An 18366-nucleotide genomic window follows, 5' to 3' on the forward strand; every position below is an offset into this window, starting at 1 on the left:
CTTATTTTTTTATGTTGCTGATACTCCCATAGCATAAAGTTTGACATTATTTTTTGAATAACTAGTATCAATGTAGGGATTTATGAGGAATTTGATAACATGAAGCCCGAGAATGTGAAGTTTAATGGGTTAAAGAGTTTTGAATTTTGGAGTTCCGTGATGTGTGATGCTGTAATAGGTAATGCTGTAATAGGTAGTTATGGTGTACTAAGATACTTTGAATCATATATGAAGAAGAGATGATAATGATGGATGAAAAGACTCTTAATGATTATAGTAGGGCTACAAATAAGCCAATATGCTCAACAACTTACTTGTAGCCCAACTAACTTAACTTATTTATGATCATTTAATTAAATAACTAAATAAACTTAGGGGTTGTTTGTTTCTTTGAATTTGTGTAGTAAAACATATAGGAGTTCCCAAAATTTTGGCGTTAGGTTGAATGAAACTGGATTGTAATTCACTCTCTTATCCAAAACTGGTGTATACCGAACTAATTAGATTTGAACGATTTTCAAATACACTACAAACTACAGCTTGTCCTTGCCGCGACCGCCACCTCTATGGACCACTACAAGAGTCATCATCACTAGTTTTTGCTGCTAGCATTGTCAAACATGTTTTATATTGATTTTATTTTTCTTTATACCAAACAAAAATTTCTAAACTATTTTATTTACTTTACCCCAAACCAAACAATTAAGTATTTCAAAAACACTACATTTCATTTACAGTGTGTTTTTTCTATATTGCATTCCTTTTCAACAAACCAAACATCCATTTAAGCATTTTTCATAAATTCTTATCTAACAAATGAGGAAGCTCGAACAAGTAAGCGGTTGATTTATTGATGTTCATGAAAAATATCATATGAAGCATATAAATAAGCTCTTATAGAAGCCTGACCTGATTTAAGCTCAATAATATACCTTTTTAAGTCTCAACGTATAGAAATCAATAATATATTTCCTTAAGTCTATGATAATTTCATTTAAAATTTTAAATACTTCATTATGTTTGAATTAATTCTAATAAAAGAAATTTCATTATATTTCATGTTCATTAAGAAGATGTTTGTTAAGGCTCGTGCAATTAGCTAACACTTTGTTTGATAGTATTGCTCGCTTACAAGCTTTATAAATCTCATGTGGTTAGCCAAAAAGTTAGTCGACAATTTATCTTGTTGGTAGGCTCTATAAAAGCTCATTTAGCTAACTAATAACTAACTCAATAGTATGACTAATTTAATTGGCTTAATAATACTCATCTATTTGCCCAAATAAGTTGCGCAATAACTGTTTTGTAATTATAATTTATAATAAATTTGTGCTGAGCTCAAACTAAGGCCAAATAACCATTATTTTAAATGAACTGAAAGTTTTAACTTGAACATTGTCGCATATACTCCAATCAAGCTTGAGCCATGCATTAACTAATTTTAGCAAATGAGCTTGAGCTCAAACCATTTTTTTCTCAGTTTGGCTTGGTTCATTTGCAACTTTGATGTTCTTAGAGAAAACAATTGCAAAAGTTTTGTGGTTCAAACTTGAGTATTTGTACATGATCAAATGTTCAGATGTGTCTAGTTTTATCATAGCGAGGAATAGTGATGTGATTGTGGAGAAAGAAAATTAAGCTTTATTGATAATATGCTCTTTATCTCCTCTTAACCATGTTTGGGAAACCGTGCTATGTGAATATGATGTAATAAGCTAAGAGGGTGTCAATTACTAACTTATTTTAAAGAAGGTGATAGGTAAGCTCTAGGGAGATGATAATTCAACTAAAAGTTTATTGTAGGTAAGAGGGAGATTTATAAGCACTAGTCACCTTCTAGTCATAACCGGAGCAAGTTGCTGTAGCAAGTTTAAGAATATTATTTCTTTTTATTACAAGAAAAAACTGCATATAAAGAGGGTCGTTCATGCTTTAAAGAGGGAAGAACCTTGTGCTATTGACAACAAAGAGGAGTTAGTAGATGCAACTGTAATTGTAGATTGGTTTGGTTCTAATATTGTTGATAAATTTTTGGCTATTGATGGGAACTAGTGCTAAGAGCAGCGGATTATATACTTAAATTGCTGGACTCACGTGTTAGTTTCTGGAGATTTTTTTTACATATGAGAGCTCCGGGGAATGCATTTATTTGGGAAATGGAGTTGTACATGAGCAGAGGATTTGCATTGTAAAGTTGGAGACTCATAATGTAACTTTCATAGCTGGGCATGTTCTAACTTTGAGAAAGAGTCTAAATTTTCCAAGTGCTATCATTGTTATAGGATGTCAGTTTTCTAGTGATCTTAATGCCCTTATGGTTTGTAAAAGTGCTTAGGTTTTGTGAAGAATCAAATAGAGTGGTCGATTCTATTGATTGCATTGGGCATTATACTTATAATTTTAGTAAAACATCTCTGGAGAAGCAAAAGAGAGTTTGATTTTAGTTTGTGGGAAATGTTCTGGAATAAATTGATGTGCAAGTTGAAGGAGAGGCATTAGGAGTTGATTAAAGTTCCTTTTTGCAAAGTCTTTTTGTAATATAAATTTGTATTACAACTATTAGTGGTGTTTGATTAGTTTTAATGGTACCATATCATAATGCAACATTTGTGTTGCATATATTTCTCGTAGCTACTTAACTTGGGTGATATTTAAACCTAATGAGATTTCGCGGTGTCGAGCTTCAAAGGCTTTAGTATCTTAGATTGCTTGACTTGGAGAGAAGTACGAAGGAAATTTAGATTTCTCAATAATATTAAGTGGAGATCTATTAAATATTTTCTTAATAGCATGCATGAATCTCATTGTGAGATTGTTTTCAAGCCTCTTGTGCAAAATTTTAAAAATATGGGTTTACTCGATATTCTTGCATGAATTACTTGATGGGCAGGCAACAAATTTGTTGATGAAATTTTGAAATCAAACAAAATTTTAAAAGGATTATCTTTTAATTTAATCTTCTTTTATATTTATCTGAATTTTTTAATAAATTTTAGACATATTAAACATGACGCGCGATACAATATGGCAGTATGGAGACGTTTGCGTTATGTTGTGTCATTCATTATTGACAAGTATGGTTGAAACTGTTTGGTGACTCAACATAAATCAGATATATTAATACTCTGTGGCGGCTAAATAAATTGACTTATTGAATCATGAGGCAATCTTGAATTTTTTCTGGAGTTGAGAAGGAATTGATGATAGGAGGAAGAGGGGAGGGGAGGGGAAAGAAAGAAAATAAAATTAAACAAAAAGTATATTTTTGGGAGTTCAAAATAGCATCTTGTAGAATTGATGGTCCCTTTTTTAGTAACTTCTGCCGTTGATAATCTTCTGGATTTTTATTAATCACCATTCATTTATTATTTATTATTTATTATTTCTTAGAAATTATTTTAGTTTATTTGTCTTGGGATATTTGGTGCTTCATTTTTACTTTGTTCAGTTTGGGTATACTTGGCTTTTGAGAAGGGCTCATGATTGTTATTTCTTTGTTATTAGATGGGGGTACTCCTCCCTTGTGGATGTAGAAATTTTTGTGTGTTGTTCTTGTGGTGCTTGATGTCTTTTGTTGCTATATTATGGTTCATCATTCTTTTCCTAAAAGACTGTAGCATCAATTCAAGTTTAAACATCTTAATTTGTGCTCTAACATTTGATTTCTTTCAAGTTGAAATTTAAGTAGATTTGAGACCAAATTTATTATTCTTATAACATGTCTTCTAAATATCTTGAAGTGCTTGCATAGTATTTGCTTTATAAACATAAACCAAACAAAATATGTGATAGATAGCACTTGCATCTTAATTCCCCTCATATTTTAACAAAATTAAACCACGCAATGCACAGATGATTTCTTAGAGGTTGCTTTAAAGATTTTTAATGAAGTCGACATTTCTTTCCTTTAATGGGCAGCAATCTTCCCAAAGCAGCAAATAAGAATTTTGACTTTGGATAAGGAATCTATTTGAATAATGGTAAAAAAGAGAAGTTTGCAGCACAACAAACATTTAGGGCCTGTTTGGCATCACTTTTATTTCTTGTTTTCTTTTTCCTTTTTTTACTGTTGTTTTTGAAAATATATTTGAATAGTATAATTTTTATATGTTATTTTATTTTTTTTAAGAACAAATTACTTTTTTTTAAACACTCAAAAGATGTTTAGAATGTTTTTAAAATCAACTAGCACAACCAAACATGCTTAGATAAAAGCAAAACATAAATAAAACAAAACAAAACAAAAAATAGAAAACAACAAGCAAAAGTGATCTTAAACAGGGCTTTAGTTTTTGTCATGATTATTCCTTTATTATTGAAATTAATCATGTTGGATTAACAAATTTTTTTGTAAAGCATATATTGTGAGGAAGAGAATGAGAGTTCATGTGATCATAGAGCTTGATGATAGATTGATAGCATTAATTTCTTTTAACCTTAATCTTGAACCTGAAAACAGGCTATTAAGAGCTTGCAATAATCTACCGGCTTCATGTTTAGTCTTGTCTATTGATTGTCAAGTTTGAAGTGTTGTCAGATATGTGAGTTATTGCTGTAATGATTTATCTTATTTTTCTCAATTGTTATGAACGGTTTCCAGTTATAATCATGGTGAAGCACAACAACATAGTGCCTAACGGTCACTTTAAAAAGCACTGGCAAAACTATGTGAGAACCTGGTTTAACCAACCCGCGCGAAAGACCAGAAGACGCTTTGGTAGGCTTCTTGTTATTTACAAATATCTTCAACTAGATTTTGGCTGAGCCTTAATTAGAGTTTCTTTTTAAAGAAGATTTACATACATACAACTCAATTCCTATGTATTTACATATCTAACACTTAAACTTCATTTTTTTACATGCATTCCACTTTACCTATCCATGAAAAGGTGTGTTTCACTTTTCAAAAGTTAAAATGGTGGTATTTTTTTATGTTATATGAAAGATTTGGGTAGTATTATTGTAAAATGTAAAGTTTAGGCGTTACATGTGTATATACATAGGAATGGGGGTGGTATGCATGTAAACGCCCCTTTTTTATTATTATTTCATTATTGAAGCATCTACATACATAACACACAATCATTATGTATTCACATCTCACACCTTAACTTTCATATGTACACGCATAGCACTCAATTCTTTAATATCACATCAAAAATAATACTATTACTGCTTTTTAAAAGTTAAATAACCCCATTTTCATGCGTAGGTTTAAAGCTCCAACATACCATGCATGCAAAATATGAAAGTTTAGATGTAAGATACGTAAATACACAAGAATTGTGCACTACAGATGTAAATTTCCCTTCAGTATATTTCTTCCTAAAATTATATTCTTTAATTGATTTAGTTCTGGTTTGAAATTTCAGCTAGACACAAGAAGGCTGCGAAGATCTTCCCCCGCCCAACGGCTGGTCCCCTACGCCCGGTTGTCCGGTGCCAGACACTGAAGTACAACATGAAGCCAAGAGCAGGTAGAGGCTTTACTCTTGAGGAACTAAAGGTAATTTGGCAAATCTTATCGTCAAAATTTGTTTATTTTTGCTAATAGTGATATTTATATTGCTATTTGATGTATTTTGTTATAAGCATTATGGCACTATGAATTCACACTTTTTTGGTGAAATTGTTACGCCACGACCTATGAAGCACAGACACTTCTGAATCAGAATGGCCTTCATGTTTGCGTCAGACACAGTTCTAACACGTTTCAGACACGCCACAAATTATGTCATTATGTGGTCGTCTTTATAAATGTATGTTTGTGGTCTTATATAGGCTGCAGGAGTTGCGAAGAAGCTCGCCCCTACCATCGGCATTGCAGTTGATCATCGTAGGAAGAACCACTCCTTGGAAGGCCTCCAAGCCAACATCCAAAGGCTTAAAACATACAAAGCAAAGCTTGTGATTTTCCCGAGGCATGCCCGGAATTTTAAGGTTGATTATATCAATTTATTTGGGCATTTACATACAGACAACACAATACAATTCTTATTTGTTTACATGTCTAACACCTAAATTTACATGCTTATAGAACTCAACTCTTTGGTCAAAAATATCAATATCATTTACTTTTTAAAGAAAAAACCTCTTTTCATGCATAGTTTTATGACATCATAGTGTTATATATACATGAATGTTGAACTTTAAGTGGTAGATATGTAAATACATAATATTTTTTTGGTATGTATGTAAATTTTCTTTTTTTTTTTTTCTGTAAATCTCCCAACATTGTTGAGCTTATGGTACTGGTGATAAACTTTTGATACATACCACACAATTCTTATGTCTTTACACATCTAACACCTAATTCTGGGGACATTACATCCACACCACCCGAAACTTGCTATTTACAAACCAACCACCCTCTTTCATTCAATTTTCAAATTCTCCCCCATATATCAAAATTCATTGTAAAACCCCAATTCCTATTTTTTCTTTTTTTATCAAATTCTCAATAGTCCGATCGTGGCACGCATAAATACTTCAATTCTGTAGTTCATAACAATCACCAAATTCGTCAATTTGTAAATATCATTGTTTGAGGTGTTCTACATGTAATTATCCCAATTTTTTTTCTTTTATATTTAAAACCATAACACTCAACTTTTTAAAAGTGGAAACGCTTTCTATTGCATAATTTTATGGAATCTTAAATGTTAAACTCTAGGTGTTAAATACGTAAATACATAAAAAATTTATTTATTATTTTATTATCTTTTTTATATTAAAATATTATATATTTCCTCTAATATATTTATAGGCTGGTGATTCTACTGCGGAGGAGCTTGCTTCTGCCGCGCAGGTGAAGGATGGCTACATGCCTGTCGTGCATGAGCGGCCCTCAGTTCAGATGGCGGAAGTTACAGAGGAAATGAAGACGTTCATGGCTTATGGAAAGCTTCGTGTTGAGAGGATGAACGCGCGGCAGCTTGGTGCCAGATTGAAGAAGGCTGCTGAGGCCGACAAGGAAGAGAAGAAGTAAGAGAGAGAGAGTTTTGACAATTATTTTTGGGGGTATTTACATACATACCATGCAATTCATGTTTATTTACATATTTGCACCTATACTTTCATCGCACATTCATTAATTAGTGAAATGCACTTTTTTTCATGCGTAAGCAAGGTGGGGTTAGATTTGGACAGATTCTTCTGCTCCGCTCCACTTCGTTCCAACATCTGTCTCTTATATGATATATGAATCATACTATAACAAATATTGATAAACTATGATATTTATAAATCTACTCTTGATTTTCTTGGAACTACCGAACCCAAATATTTATGCATGTCACAATAAAATTATTAAGAATTAGATAAAAAATGAAAAATAGGAGTGTTTTTTTGCAATGAATTTTGACATTTGCGTGAGAATTTGAATAATGTATGACGGTGGTTGATTTGTAAATTGAAAGTTTAGAGCGGTGTGTATGTAATCGTCCCTTTTTTTATAGGTTTCTTGGGGAAACTACAGGTATCTTCAGATCCAAGCACAGATTTCAAAGCTACAGTGTTATTTAAATTTGTGGCTGTACAGCGAAAGCAAGCTGACAGTAAGACCCACCACTGCGGCAAGAGTGAAGAGTGGCGTTTCATGGTCATAACATAAAAAAAAAATAGGTGAAATTACGAACACACCCCACAATCCTTAAGTATTTACATATATTACCCAAATTAGATATTTGAGTTTTAAAAATAATTCATGTTCAATTCGTTTAGTAGCTCGTATTTGATTCATTCGTTAATCAAACGAGCCGAACATGAACAAATCTTCCCTCATTCATATTCAACTCGCTTTAGCTCAAAATAATTATATATATATATATAATATTATTTTTAAATAATTTCATTGACTAACATTCTATAAAGATTTAAAATCAATTAAAATTACTTATTTAAAATATATTAAATTCTTTTCAAATAAATATTTTAATATAGATAACAAGATTTAAATTTCACACTCTTAATATCCTAAGGTTGCTTGATTAAGATTGTCAAAATATCTCATTGTTTGTGAATATCTCGTGTTAGACTAGATAAACAAGCGAGTCAAACATAAATTATTTGATTTTGATATATAAATGAGTTGAACACAAACAATCATATTTTTTTAACAAACCGAGTCTAGACTGCTCAAGCTCAGCTCGTTTACACCCCTGACGACTACATGCATGACTAAGATTCTCAAAATGATTTTTTTTTTTTTTCAAGCTAGTGTTCGACTCCTAAGTAAACAAGCCGAACGAGAACAACTTTTTTTAGTTCAAAATAACACGAGTCAAACATTAACAGTGATATTTTTAACCGTGTTAATGCTGAAATTTTCATGATTCTGATACTATCTTAACTACATCTAATTACTTTGTTAGACAAAAGGCCCTTTTATATCCAATAATAAATATGTAGCGGGTATAGTTTAGTGGTAAAAGTGTGATTCGTTCTATTAACAACTTCAAAAGTTAAGGGGTCTTTCCTTTTTTTTCATATTTCATATTCCGATCAAAAACTTTATTTCTTAAAAAGATTTAATACTTTATCCCTCAATAGCACATTTGAGGAAAAAATATACATTATCACGATTTCTATCCAAAAGACAATCATAATTTTCATAAAAAAATTGTATTATGGAGTCGAGAAGCATAATTTTTTTGATTGGTTCAATTCTTCCAATTAAATGAGTATGAAGAAAAGATCTATGGATAATAGTACAAAACTTTCAATCGTAACTAAATCTTCAATTTTTGCGCTTAAAAAGGGGGATTGAAGCCAAAATAGCTATAAAATGATGGTATAAATATAATATCAAATTTTAGATGGTAGATCTATAAATCCAGAAGAATTGTGTGGCACATAAGTAAATCTCCCCAAGGATTCAAGTGGTAAGCGTGTGAATATGAATATTTACATATTGAACATGTCTGACATGAATCTAATAAATGCCCCCAAAATAAAAGATATATAATTACAAGATTATTTAGCGGAAAACAAAAGTAAGGGCGCTAACAATTTCAACAATTAACTCTGAAAAAAATTTGACCCAAAATTTTGGCTCGTATTTCGATCCGAGCCAAAATTCGAATGAATTCGAGCGAATAATGATCTTCGAACTAAATTTGTTAAATTCACAGCCCTAACAAAATTAGGGCTCTCATAGCTCGGGACTCATAAATCTCGATCCGAACCAAAATTTGAATAAATTTTTTGAGCGATTAACGAAGTTCGAGCGAAATTCACAATACTAAATAAAAGGGTATTGAGAGAGATAGTAATCCCTTACTCTTGATTTACCTTCTCTGGCAAGAACGCCCTCGAGGTCGCCCATGATCCTGGCCAACCAGATCTCGAGGTTCCTCTGCATCTCCTTGAAGCCGTTTCTCATGGAGTCCATTGATCTCCTCATGGAAAGCTTGGCCGAGGCGGCGAGCTCATCTCCGATATGAACGGTGGCGGTCTCGGCCTGAAGGGTGTTTAGCTTCTGCCTCATCTCTTTTGCGCGAAGCTGGAGGGCGGATGCTTCTACGAGATAGACAGTCTGCTGCTGAGTTCGGAATTCAGGGCTCAGAGTTGGCTCATAGGCATCACTGAGTTGCTGGAACAATCAGGATAAAAAAGAAAAAGGGATATTTACAGAAATATCAACTGAAATATTGTTATTTACAAAATGACTGCCTAAGTTTTCTTTTTTTATTTTTCATAGATTTTCATACATAACTCACGATTCTTATGTCTTTACATATCAAACAACAAAATTTTGATATCTAAATTAAAATAAGAATTTAATCTTCGGGTTTGGAACACATGAACAATAAGATACAAATCATGTTGTAATAATTTGCAGAGGTGACGAAGCAGTTTGATTAAAGTAGAGACGTCGAAAAGCTCGTTGTTCGCAAATAACTCGTGTTAGGCTCGTTAAGTAGTGTTCAAATTGTTCATTAAGCAAACAGGCCAAACACAAACAACTTTTGCTTGATCGTGTCCAGCCTTTTTTAACTCGAAATAAAGAAATTATATATATTATTTATATAATAATATATTATATATATATTTATATATAAGTTTAATCACTACAGTGTGGTCACGTGGTTTTGCGCTTTTATTACATATAGATGGTGTAGGTTATAATCCAACCTCCTACATCTATTTTTCTAATTAATTGAAAGGAGCTAATTTCAAACCGAGCAACACTTGACCACAAACAAGGAAATGTAAATCGAGCCGAACAAAAACACATTTTTTGCAAGCAATTTAGAACAAGTCAATTTAGAATAGAATAAATTTCAAACAAGCCAAACATGAGCCTAGCCTACGCTCGCTCAAGCTCGGCTCATTTACAGCCCTTATTTAAAAGTATAAAACTCTTTTGGTCTAAAAAGAGTTAACAACAAAAAGGTACAAGGAAAATTTACAAGCAAAATGTAAATCGAGCCGAACAAAAGCACATTTTTCGCAAGCAATTTAGAACAAGTCAATTTAGAACAGTAAATTTCAAACGAGCCGAACATGAGCCTAGCCTAAGCTCGCTCAAGCTCGGCTCGTTTACAGCCCTAAATTAAAAGTATAAAACTCTTTTGGTCTAAAAAGAGTTAACAAACAAAAAGGTACAAGGAAGATTTACAAGCATACCACTCAATTTCTATGCATTTACATATTTAACACCTTACCTATGCATGAAAAGACTTATTTAAATTTTTAATAATTAAAATAATGGTATCAATGATGTAATATGAAAGATCTAGGTCACACAAATATAAAAATCAAAACTTTAGTAGTTACATATGTAAATACATAAAAATTGGGTGTTATGCGTGTAAATGCCCCAACATTGAAAACATGGGGCATTCACATACATAGCACACAATTCTTATGTATTTACATCTCACATCTAAACTTTCATTTTAACACGCATAACACTCAAATCTTTAATATCACATTAAGAAAAAAAATAGCACTATTATGGCTATTAAAAGCGAAATACACATTTTAATACATGGGTTTAAAACACTAAAATGTAATGTATGTAAATAAGAAAGTTCAGGTGCGAGATATGTAAAAACACTAGAATTGCATGCTGCTTATGTAAATTTTCCTAACAACAAATGATTAATCACTAAATGAGAAGACAAAAAAGTTACCATTCGGCTGCATAAATCATCAATCTTTCCAGCTAGAGATTGGTAGCGCTTCCACAGTTTCCTCAAAAATAATGAGACCTTCGTCAGTTCCACTTTCTCTACCTTCTCCAACTCACCCAACTCTTGCTCGAGTAGATTCAGCTTCGAAGACACTCCTGCAGCATCACTGTTTACCTTCCATGGATACTCTCTCCTGATAATATGGCCATTCAAGTCATTGTTCATTAAATTCTAGGGAAATTTACATACATAGCATATAATTCTTATGAATTTATATATCTCACACCTAAACATTCATTTTTTCATATATATATATGGCACTTTGGTGCTTTATACGCATGCATTAAAAGATATATTTCACTTATAAAAAGGAGTAAGATATTTTTTAATGTGATATTACGGATTTGTGCTTCGTGCAAATAAGAAAGTTGAGGTGCCAGATATGTAAATACATATAAATTGTGTGTTATTTATGTAAATGTACCTTGCTACGTTATGTTTCCCATAGTACGTTGATTCAGGGGAATCAAACTTGATATCCTGCAGGGATAAAATCAACCCATACAATCAGGAAAATTGGAAGGAAGGAAAGAGTAGTGAATAAAAAAAAAGGAAATTAGGATAAAATTATAAGCTGTGATCGTTATTGAAATCTGCTTCCTGTAATAACCTCGCAAAGGTCACGAATAAAAGGAAAATGCTAAAAAATTATCAACCAGGCGAATTTCAGCAGCTGTGATTTAAGTTCAGCAATTAGATTTTAGATTATTGATTTTAGACTCCAAAAAGGGGAAAGAAAGTAAAATCAAAAGAGGCATTGACACGCATACCCCATAATTCTTATATATTTATATATCTAACACTTGAACTTTCATATTTACATGCATATTGTCACAATCTAGCATAATAGCTTAGAATTAACTACATCAGGAACTGTTCGGTGATATTAATATTTCATTTACTTTCCACAACTTTTTATTAACTTTCAATTTATAAAAGAACCACTAAGAAACCATAAAATACATTGAATGAAAATCAAATGACCCAGAAACAAAATATATTCTACAGATAATCTCTCACCCAACATATCACAGAATATCACTGCCCAGAATAAAATATTACAAAAACAATCACAACACACAACATAATATCTATCAACAATAGTCTCCTATAAGCTAAATATATTGTGTCAAACATAGCAATCTACACCTTTACCGGAAAAAAAAAAAAAATTAAATTTAGCAGTAAATTTTCATAGCAGTAAATTTTCATGACTTAATGAAATTTTTTATCTTATTATAAATTAAATTAATATGCAAATGGCATGTGTAAATGACAAGAAAAAAATGTAATTCATTACTTAATCAATTATAAGCTTTCATTTTATTTAACTATTCTCATTTCAATTTAAGTATGTATCCTTTTTAACGTCTTTAAAAAGTCGTGTCAGGATTACCGTCCCGATTCAAATACACTTACTGTAAACACTTAAAGAATAATTTAAATATATATAAAATTTATTAATTAAATTATAATATAAATCCAAAACTTATCTTACCGGATTTTGTTCGGATAAATCTCTCATCCCTTAGCTCGCACACTTCATTATTTACCCCCTCCAAGTTAAAATTATATACCTCAAGTCATAATACACTTAAACTTAGTATTAATAAATAAACACACTCACATGTGTGTGTATAATTTTATTAAATAACAAAATAATAACTTACCTGTAATAAGGCTCAGTCGGTGCCTCCTCTCGACAGAGCCGCACCCACGAGCTCCTTCTTACTCCTCTTCCTTCGAGTATGTATCTACTTCTCCACTCGACAGAGCAACATACCTCTTCTTCTTCCTTTGAGTGTAGCTCGACTTCAACCCGCACAGCGGGCTGCTCTCCTCCCACTTCTATCACTCGTGGTCAATCGAGCACAGTAAGTTTCGCATGGTAGGGAAAAGCCGCACAATCCTCCCTCCTTCGGCTTCTTCTTCTTCAATTGCTAGGATTTCCTCCGCCCTTCTTCTCTCAAATTTGGCCACGACGGCTTCTCCACCTCTTTTAGTTTCTTCTCCTTCTCTCCCAATGTCTCTCCTTCTCACTTGTTCAACGGTTTGGGAGAGGGAAAGTGCGGAAGAAGCACGAGATTTGTTTCTAGTGAGAGGGTGTCTCCTCTAAAAGACAACTATTTTTGTATTTATTATTATTATTTTAACCAGTTATTACACATACCACCAAAATTTTAAAATCACATCAAAAATATAACTTTAACTTTTTAAAAGTGAAATGTCCCTTCCTATGTATAGGTTTATAACCTAAAAGTGCTATAAATGTAAATATCAAACTTTGGGAGTTAGATATGTAAATACATAAGAATTGTGTGGCATGTATGTAAATTTTCCAAGTTAAAATCAAGTTGCATTAAAGAGTGATCATACTCTAAAAATCATAATTAGTTCCTGTTTAAACTAATTTCTAATTCCTTCACAACAGTTTGAATAAGGATACAACAGTTTGAGTAAGGACAGACAATTTCATTGAGGACAATGACTACAAAAATGGTGGGTCCTCGTCATCCTAATTAATCTTATCCTAAATAAATCATATTGAAAGTCTTCCAAGAGGTGTAAATTCTATCACACATCATTTTGCACAACTTTATTCATATTAAACTCGAAATTTCATCTTCTTTTTTTCATCAATGATTGATGTTCTTTTTCTTTCACTAAAAAAATCATTTCATATATCAGTTATGCTGCTTAAACAATCTACAAATCTTAGGAACTAAAATTAAAAATTAAAAATTAAAATCAAAAGAAAATTCTGCCAACATATAGTAAGTTTCACCTTTGGAACAGACACCAACCATTCGCTCAAGATATATCATTTTCTATGCTTCTCAAACTATTGCATTGTAGCAATTTAAGGATAAATTATTGAGTAAGCACTGCCCTACACATGGTATTATAACGAGACATAAAATATCACTTTACTAGTTGAAATGAAGAACTGAAAAACTATTCTATTGACACAAACAAAAAGAATTTTCCTGGGGATAGGGGATCTAAATCTAACAAATTAGAGATACAGAAACCACTAAAAGACAAGCCCCTATGAACTATGACTACCCCACTTAACATCTGGATCTTCTGAAATTATTATGGTAACTACCCATTTACAATTATCAATCCCAGCCATCCAATTCGCTTTGGATGATTGGGTGATTGAGAACCACACATAATTCATTTACTTTGATAATTGGAAAGATTCAATTCCACCTTATCAAGAATATAGGAATGAATATTCTAGTCACTAAGGCCTCGTTTGGTTAAACTTTTATACTGCTTTCTGTTTTAGAAAAAAACTAGTTTATTTATTTATTAACTTGTTTGTTTGTTATGCTTTTTTAAAAAACACTTATTTAAAAACATTATTTCACACTATTGCGGGATTTTATCCTTATTTAACTATAAAAAGTTGTTTTCTATAAACAACTTTATAATAGACTTTTACAAAATCAAAAGTTCACCAAACAGAGCCTGAGTTTTAAAAACATGAAAAATAAAGGTCTTGTTCGTCAATTGAACTGCATATTATGAAAGACAACTAGAAGCTAAGTAGTGAACTTCACACAAATTAACAGAAGCAATCAGCAAACAAAAGAAAAAAAAAAAAAGAGGCTAACTGAGTTTCAGCAATCTGTTCATCTTCCAAACCACCCAACAGACAGCATGGTTGTCATCCTGAGAGTTTGGTAGCTTCTGCGTCTTAATCATCAAGATATATGGATGCCAAATTTCCTTTTGAACCCTCGTTTAACTCCTAATGCTATATCAAGTATGGAAGCTCTGACCATTGTACGGCAAGGAAGCTTTGCCGCTCCGACGCCGTGGTAAACCCTTCCAGTTCCGCCGCTAATACTCCGGACTCCCTCCAAACATCCGCCAAAACAGAAACAGAAATGGAGTCTGCACCAACAGTGTTGTTATTCTGTTTTCTTCCTTGTAAACTTGGGAGCAGAAGGTTTATAATTTGGAAATCAAAAGAAAAGAGGGAAAAATCGGGAACACCGTGAATGCGGCGAGAAGTTAAAGTAGTTGCTGTTCACAAATTACAGCTGCAATACATGACATAGTGCATGTACGAAACGAAATTTGGAAAAAGTAGAAAATGGATTCCACAAAAGAAGATTGAAAAAGAAATGGTAAAATGTAGAAGAAATATCCAAAGTGTGAAAACAACAACACTAGTATTTGATAAATTGGTATGAAAAGATTTCAAGCAAATCAATCATACAAAAACTCTTGGCTTAAGAGATCCCAAGTCCTAACCTGCCATTCAGCGTTTGGCAAGAAAGCTGGTCTGAATCGGTTCTCCCGACAGTACATCATTGCAATATCATCCGGATCCCCGCTCTCCTCAACGGAACAAGACTCCGGCACAAGTTTCATCCCCTTAGCAACCCTAACCGTTCCCATTCGCTCGTAATCACAGCAATAATCACCCTCCTCTTCCTCCTCCACGTCCAACACTTCCTGAACTTCATTTTTCCAAACCTCCTTTGCTTCCCCATCCACCCCCGCCGCCGACTCCTTCTTCGACATCAAATCGAGTATCTCATCCCTCTCGGCCACCTCACCCCTGAGTCTCTCAATAGAGCACCGAAGTTCCGCCTCGGTGCGCTCCATCTCACTGATCCGCGAACGAAGCGTGGCTATCTCATCAGCTGCGGCTTCGATACGGTTGAGGAAGCGTTTCTCATCTTCTTGCCAGGCATTTCGATGGCTAGCAAAAATTTCGACGACGCGAGCGTTGGCCTTCGAATCCTCCTTGCGTCGGGAGACCATCTGGTGAAGTTGCTCCTCGGCGTGGAAGAGCTTTAGGGAGAGGATGCGGTTGCGGTACTGCAGCGAGGCAATGTGGGAGAGAGAGGAGCGCGGGATAAACCCTAGGAAAACGGCGAAGCTGATACCGAGATAAGAGGAAAGAAGAGCAGATGTATCATCAATGGAGGTTGGATAAGGTTTAGGGTTAGGATTTTCTTCTCCGACAGCCATCACGGAGTGATAAAACACTGCACAGGCGACGAATGCCCAAAATGATATCGCGCTGCAGTGAGAAAAAGAGAAGGGACGTATTTATACGGCCCGATTTTGGACACCTATTGATTTTTATGTATTTTAAATTATTGCATCTTTTATATTTATATCAATAATATTTTAGTGTCTTGATTTTACACATAAAAATATATTTTACTTTTTAAAAATAAATAATAGTTATATTTTTTTATGTGATTGTAAATCCATATATGTAGACAATAGTTTCATCTATAGGCATAACATAAGGGTTAATAGACATTACGGACCTCAAATGCTCGATATGAAGATCGCCATTCTGGAGCTAAGCCCGCCTGTCAAACTAATCGGGCCAAGCCTACTTGTCGAAGTGGTTCAACTGGTCTGGGAAAACGAGCCGCTAGAAAAAAGAAATGTCATTACATCTAGTACATACGTCATGTTAAGCGTTGGAGTTTGATTTTATCGCTCCCGCTCCTGTCACGACCCCAACCCGCTCTCGCTACAGGATCTTGCTCCCGATCGCAAAACGGTGCCAACTCTCGCTTGATCGCGAAAGACCGCAAACTATTCCCATGAACAGTTCGTTGTTTCGCAAAGAGTCGCGTTTGTCATGATATTTTCCTTCTTGTTCGTGATAAAGGCTTCGGATGGCTCTCCTTGGGTTTCAAAGTCATATTTTTGTGTTCTTCTTCTGGCTTCCTCAGAATAGAGGAAGAGTTCTTTCCTTGGAATAGATGAAGAGAAGTGCAAGTAGAGTGAGTGTGCTTGGTGAAAGAAGAAGAAGAAGATTGTTCTCCCTTGGCTTCTTCTTAGTTATTTATAGTATAAGAGAAATTGAGTTTATTTCTTTTGTAAGTTTATCTTATTTGGTGTATCTCGGTGTAGAGAGAGAAGAACAAAGAGAGAAGAAGATAGAGCAACAAAGTGAGAGATTTCTCTTGTAAGCCGAGGTGATCGACTAGTGTAAATTCCTCAAGTAGTAAAATCCTCTGCAACTCCGTGGACGCTGGCAATTTCCCGAACCACGGCCGAACCACGTAAATCCGTGTGTTCTGTTGTGTTACTGTTTTCTGGTGTAAACTTTTCTCATTCTATTTTTTGCTTCAAAGATTGTTCTCCTGTTTTATTAATTTATATATATACCACATCAACTGGTGTATATCTTATGGTGTAAACTTTTCTCGTTCTATTTTTTGTTTCAAAGATTGTTCTCCTGTTTTATTGATTTATATATATACCACATCAACTGGTGTATATCTTTTATCCCAACACGTCAATTCTTATTTATGACGCCGCCTGACACCGCATCGTCTTCTTTTCACCAAGACTCTGCGAACAGATGTTATACTGTACAAAATGTAATTATATATTTCTTTTTTCTAATGTATAAAATGGATGTCAAAGGGAGGTTTTAGGGGATCGAACATACAGAAATAAAAAAGACCTCTAAGATTCTCTCTCTCTCTCTCTCTCTCTCATGACCGAGAAACAAAGACCATTTCTTTGAGCTAATTCAAGACATCTCACGAGTCCTAACAAAATATTACATTCCTTAAGAAAATATTATGTGAGAAACATGAGCTCTAACAACACATCCAATATTTTTTTTTTCTCATACTTTCTTCCTAAAGATATTGTGTTCACCAGTTAGTACAAACTCACGAGCAATGCACAATCCTACATGTTAAAATGATTCAAATATGATATGAAGTATTGAGTGTTATGTTTAATGGTAGTTAGGAACTAATTGGCTAATAATGGTTGAAAGATGATGAGTGGGTCGGGCATATGGTCAATAACAATTGAGTGCAATATTTGAATGATAGTGATTATTAGCTTCAGATATTTTGATAGAGTAGGCTAAATTCTTAAATTATATCTTTATATGACATGCACTAATTCTCTTAATCCTAATTAGTTTGTTTGGTATTTATGCATCTTAATTATCTCAAAATTAAAATTTTTTTAAGAACATAGAAGCTCCGTTCTCAATCTCATATTGAATCTTATTTTTTTGGTCGAATTAGAAAATTAAATCGAGCTATAAGCATCATCAGACCCTATGCATAGGGCTGTTTGGGGCTAAAATGCGGTGGCGGTGCAACGCCGCACTACAATTTTGTCTTTTGGATAAACTGCGTTTTGGTAGTTT

The 18366-nt window shown here is 33.4% G+C and overlaps 2 protein-coding genes across 3 annotated transcripts in view; one reads left to right on the forward strand and one right to left on the reverse strand.

The window, feature by feature from the left end:
- The window catches only part of LOC110020366 (60S ribosomal protein L13-1-like), a 14886-nt gene extending 7722 nt beyond the window's left edge, over nucleotides 1-7164 (forward strand). Inside the window, exons 2-5 of one of the 2 annotated variants that reach the window (XM_020718445.1) lie at nucleotides 4601-4717; nucleotides 5373-5506; nucleotides 5782-5940; nucleotides 6767-7164. In XM_020718445.1, coding sequence (XP_020574104.1) covers nucleotides 4609-4717; nucleotides 5373-5506; nucleotides 5782-5940; nucleotides 6767-6988 — 624 coding nt within the window. In that variant the 5' untranslated portion in view covers nucleotides 4601-4608 and the 3' untranslated portion in view covers nucleotides 6989-7164. The remainder of the gene's footprint in view (nucleotides 1-4600; nucleotides 4718-5372; nucleotides 5507-5781; nucleotides 5941-6766) is intronic. The other variant, XM_020718444.1, reaches the window with a different exon arrangement.
- A 1666-nt stretch (nucleotides 7165-8830) lies between these two features.
- On the reverse strand, nucleotides 8831-16241 carry LOC110020138. Its single transcript, XM_020718131.1, has 4 exons — nucleotides 15468-16241; nucleotides 11623-11678; nucleotides 11139-11331; nucleotides 8831-9592 (listed from the first exon to the last, which is right to left on the reverse strand). Exons 1-4 carry the CDS (start codon nucleotides 16191-16193, stop codon nucleotides 9242-9244), a joined length of 1326 nt encoding a protein of 441 aa, XP_020573790.1. The 5' UTR covers nucleotides 16194-16241; the 3' UTR covers nucleotides 8831-9241.
- Between the last annotated feature and the right edge of the window lie 2125 nt (nucleotides 16242-18366).

Source organism: Phalaenopsis equestris, unplaced genomic scaffold, assembly GCF_001263595.1.
Source record: "Phalaenopsis equestris unplaced genomic scaffold, ASM126359v1 Scaffold000094, whole genome shotgun sequence".
Classification (NCBI taxonomy): domain Eukaryota; kingdom Viridiplantae; phylum Streptophyta; class Magnoliopsida; order Asparagales; family Orchidaceae; genus Phalaenopsis; species Phalaenopsis equestris.

Excerpts from the sequence above, each read along its gene's own strand:
- LOC110020138 (XM_020718131.1), bottom strand. The coding sequence starts at position 16,193 with ATGGCTGTCGGAGAAGAAAATCCTAACCCTAAACCTTATCCAACCTCC. Across the intron at positions 11,679-15,467 it reads TGCCAAACGCTGAATGGCAG|GATATCAAGTTTGATTCCCC; the intron begins GTTAGGACTTGG and ends TTATCCCTGCAG. Across the intron at positions 11,332-11,622 it reads GGGAAACATAACGTAGCAAG|GAGAGAGTATCCATGGAAGG; the intron begins GTACATTTACAT and ends CCATATTATCAG.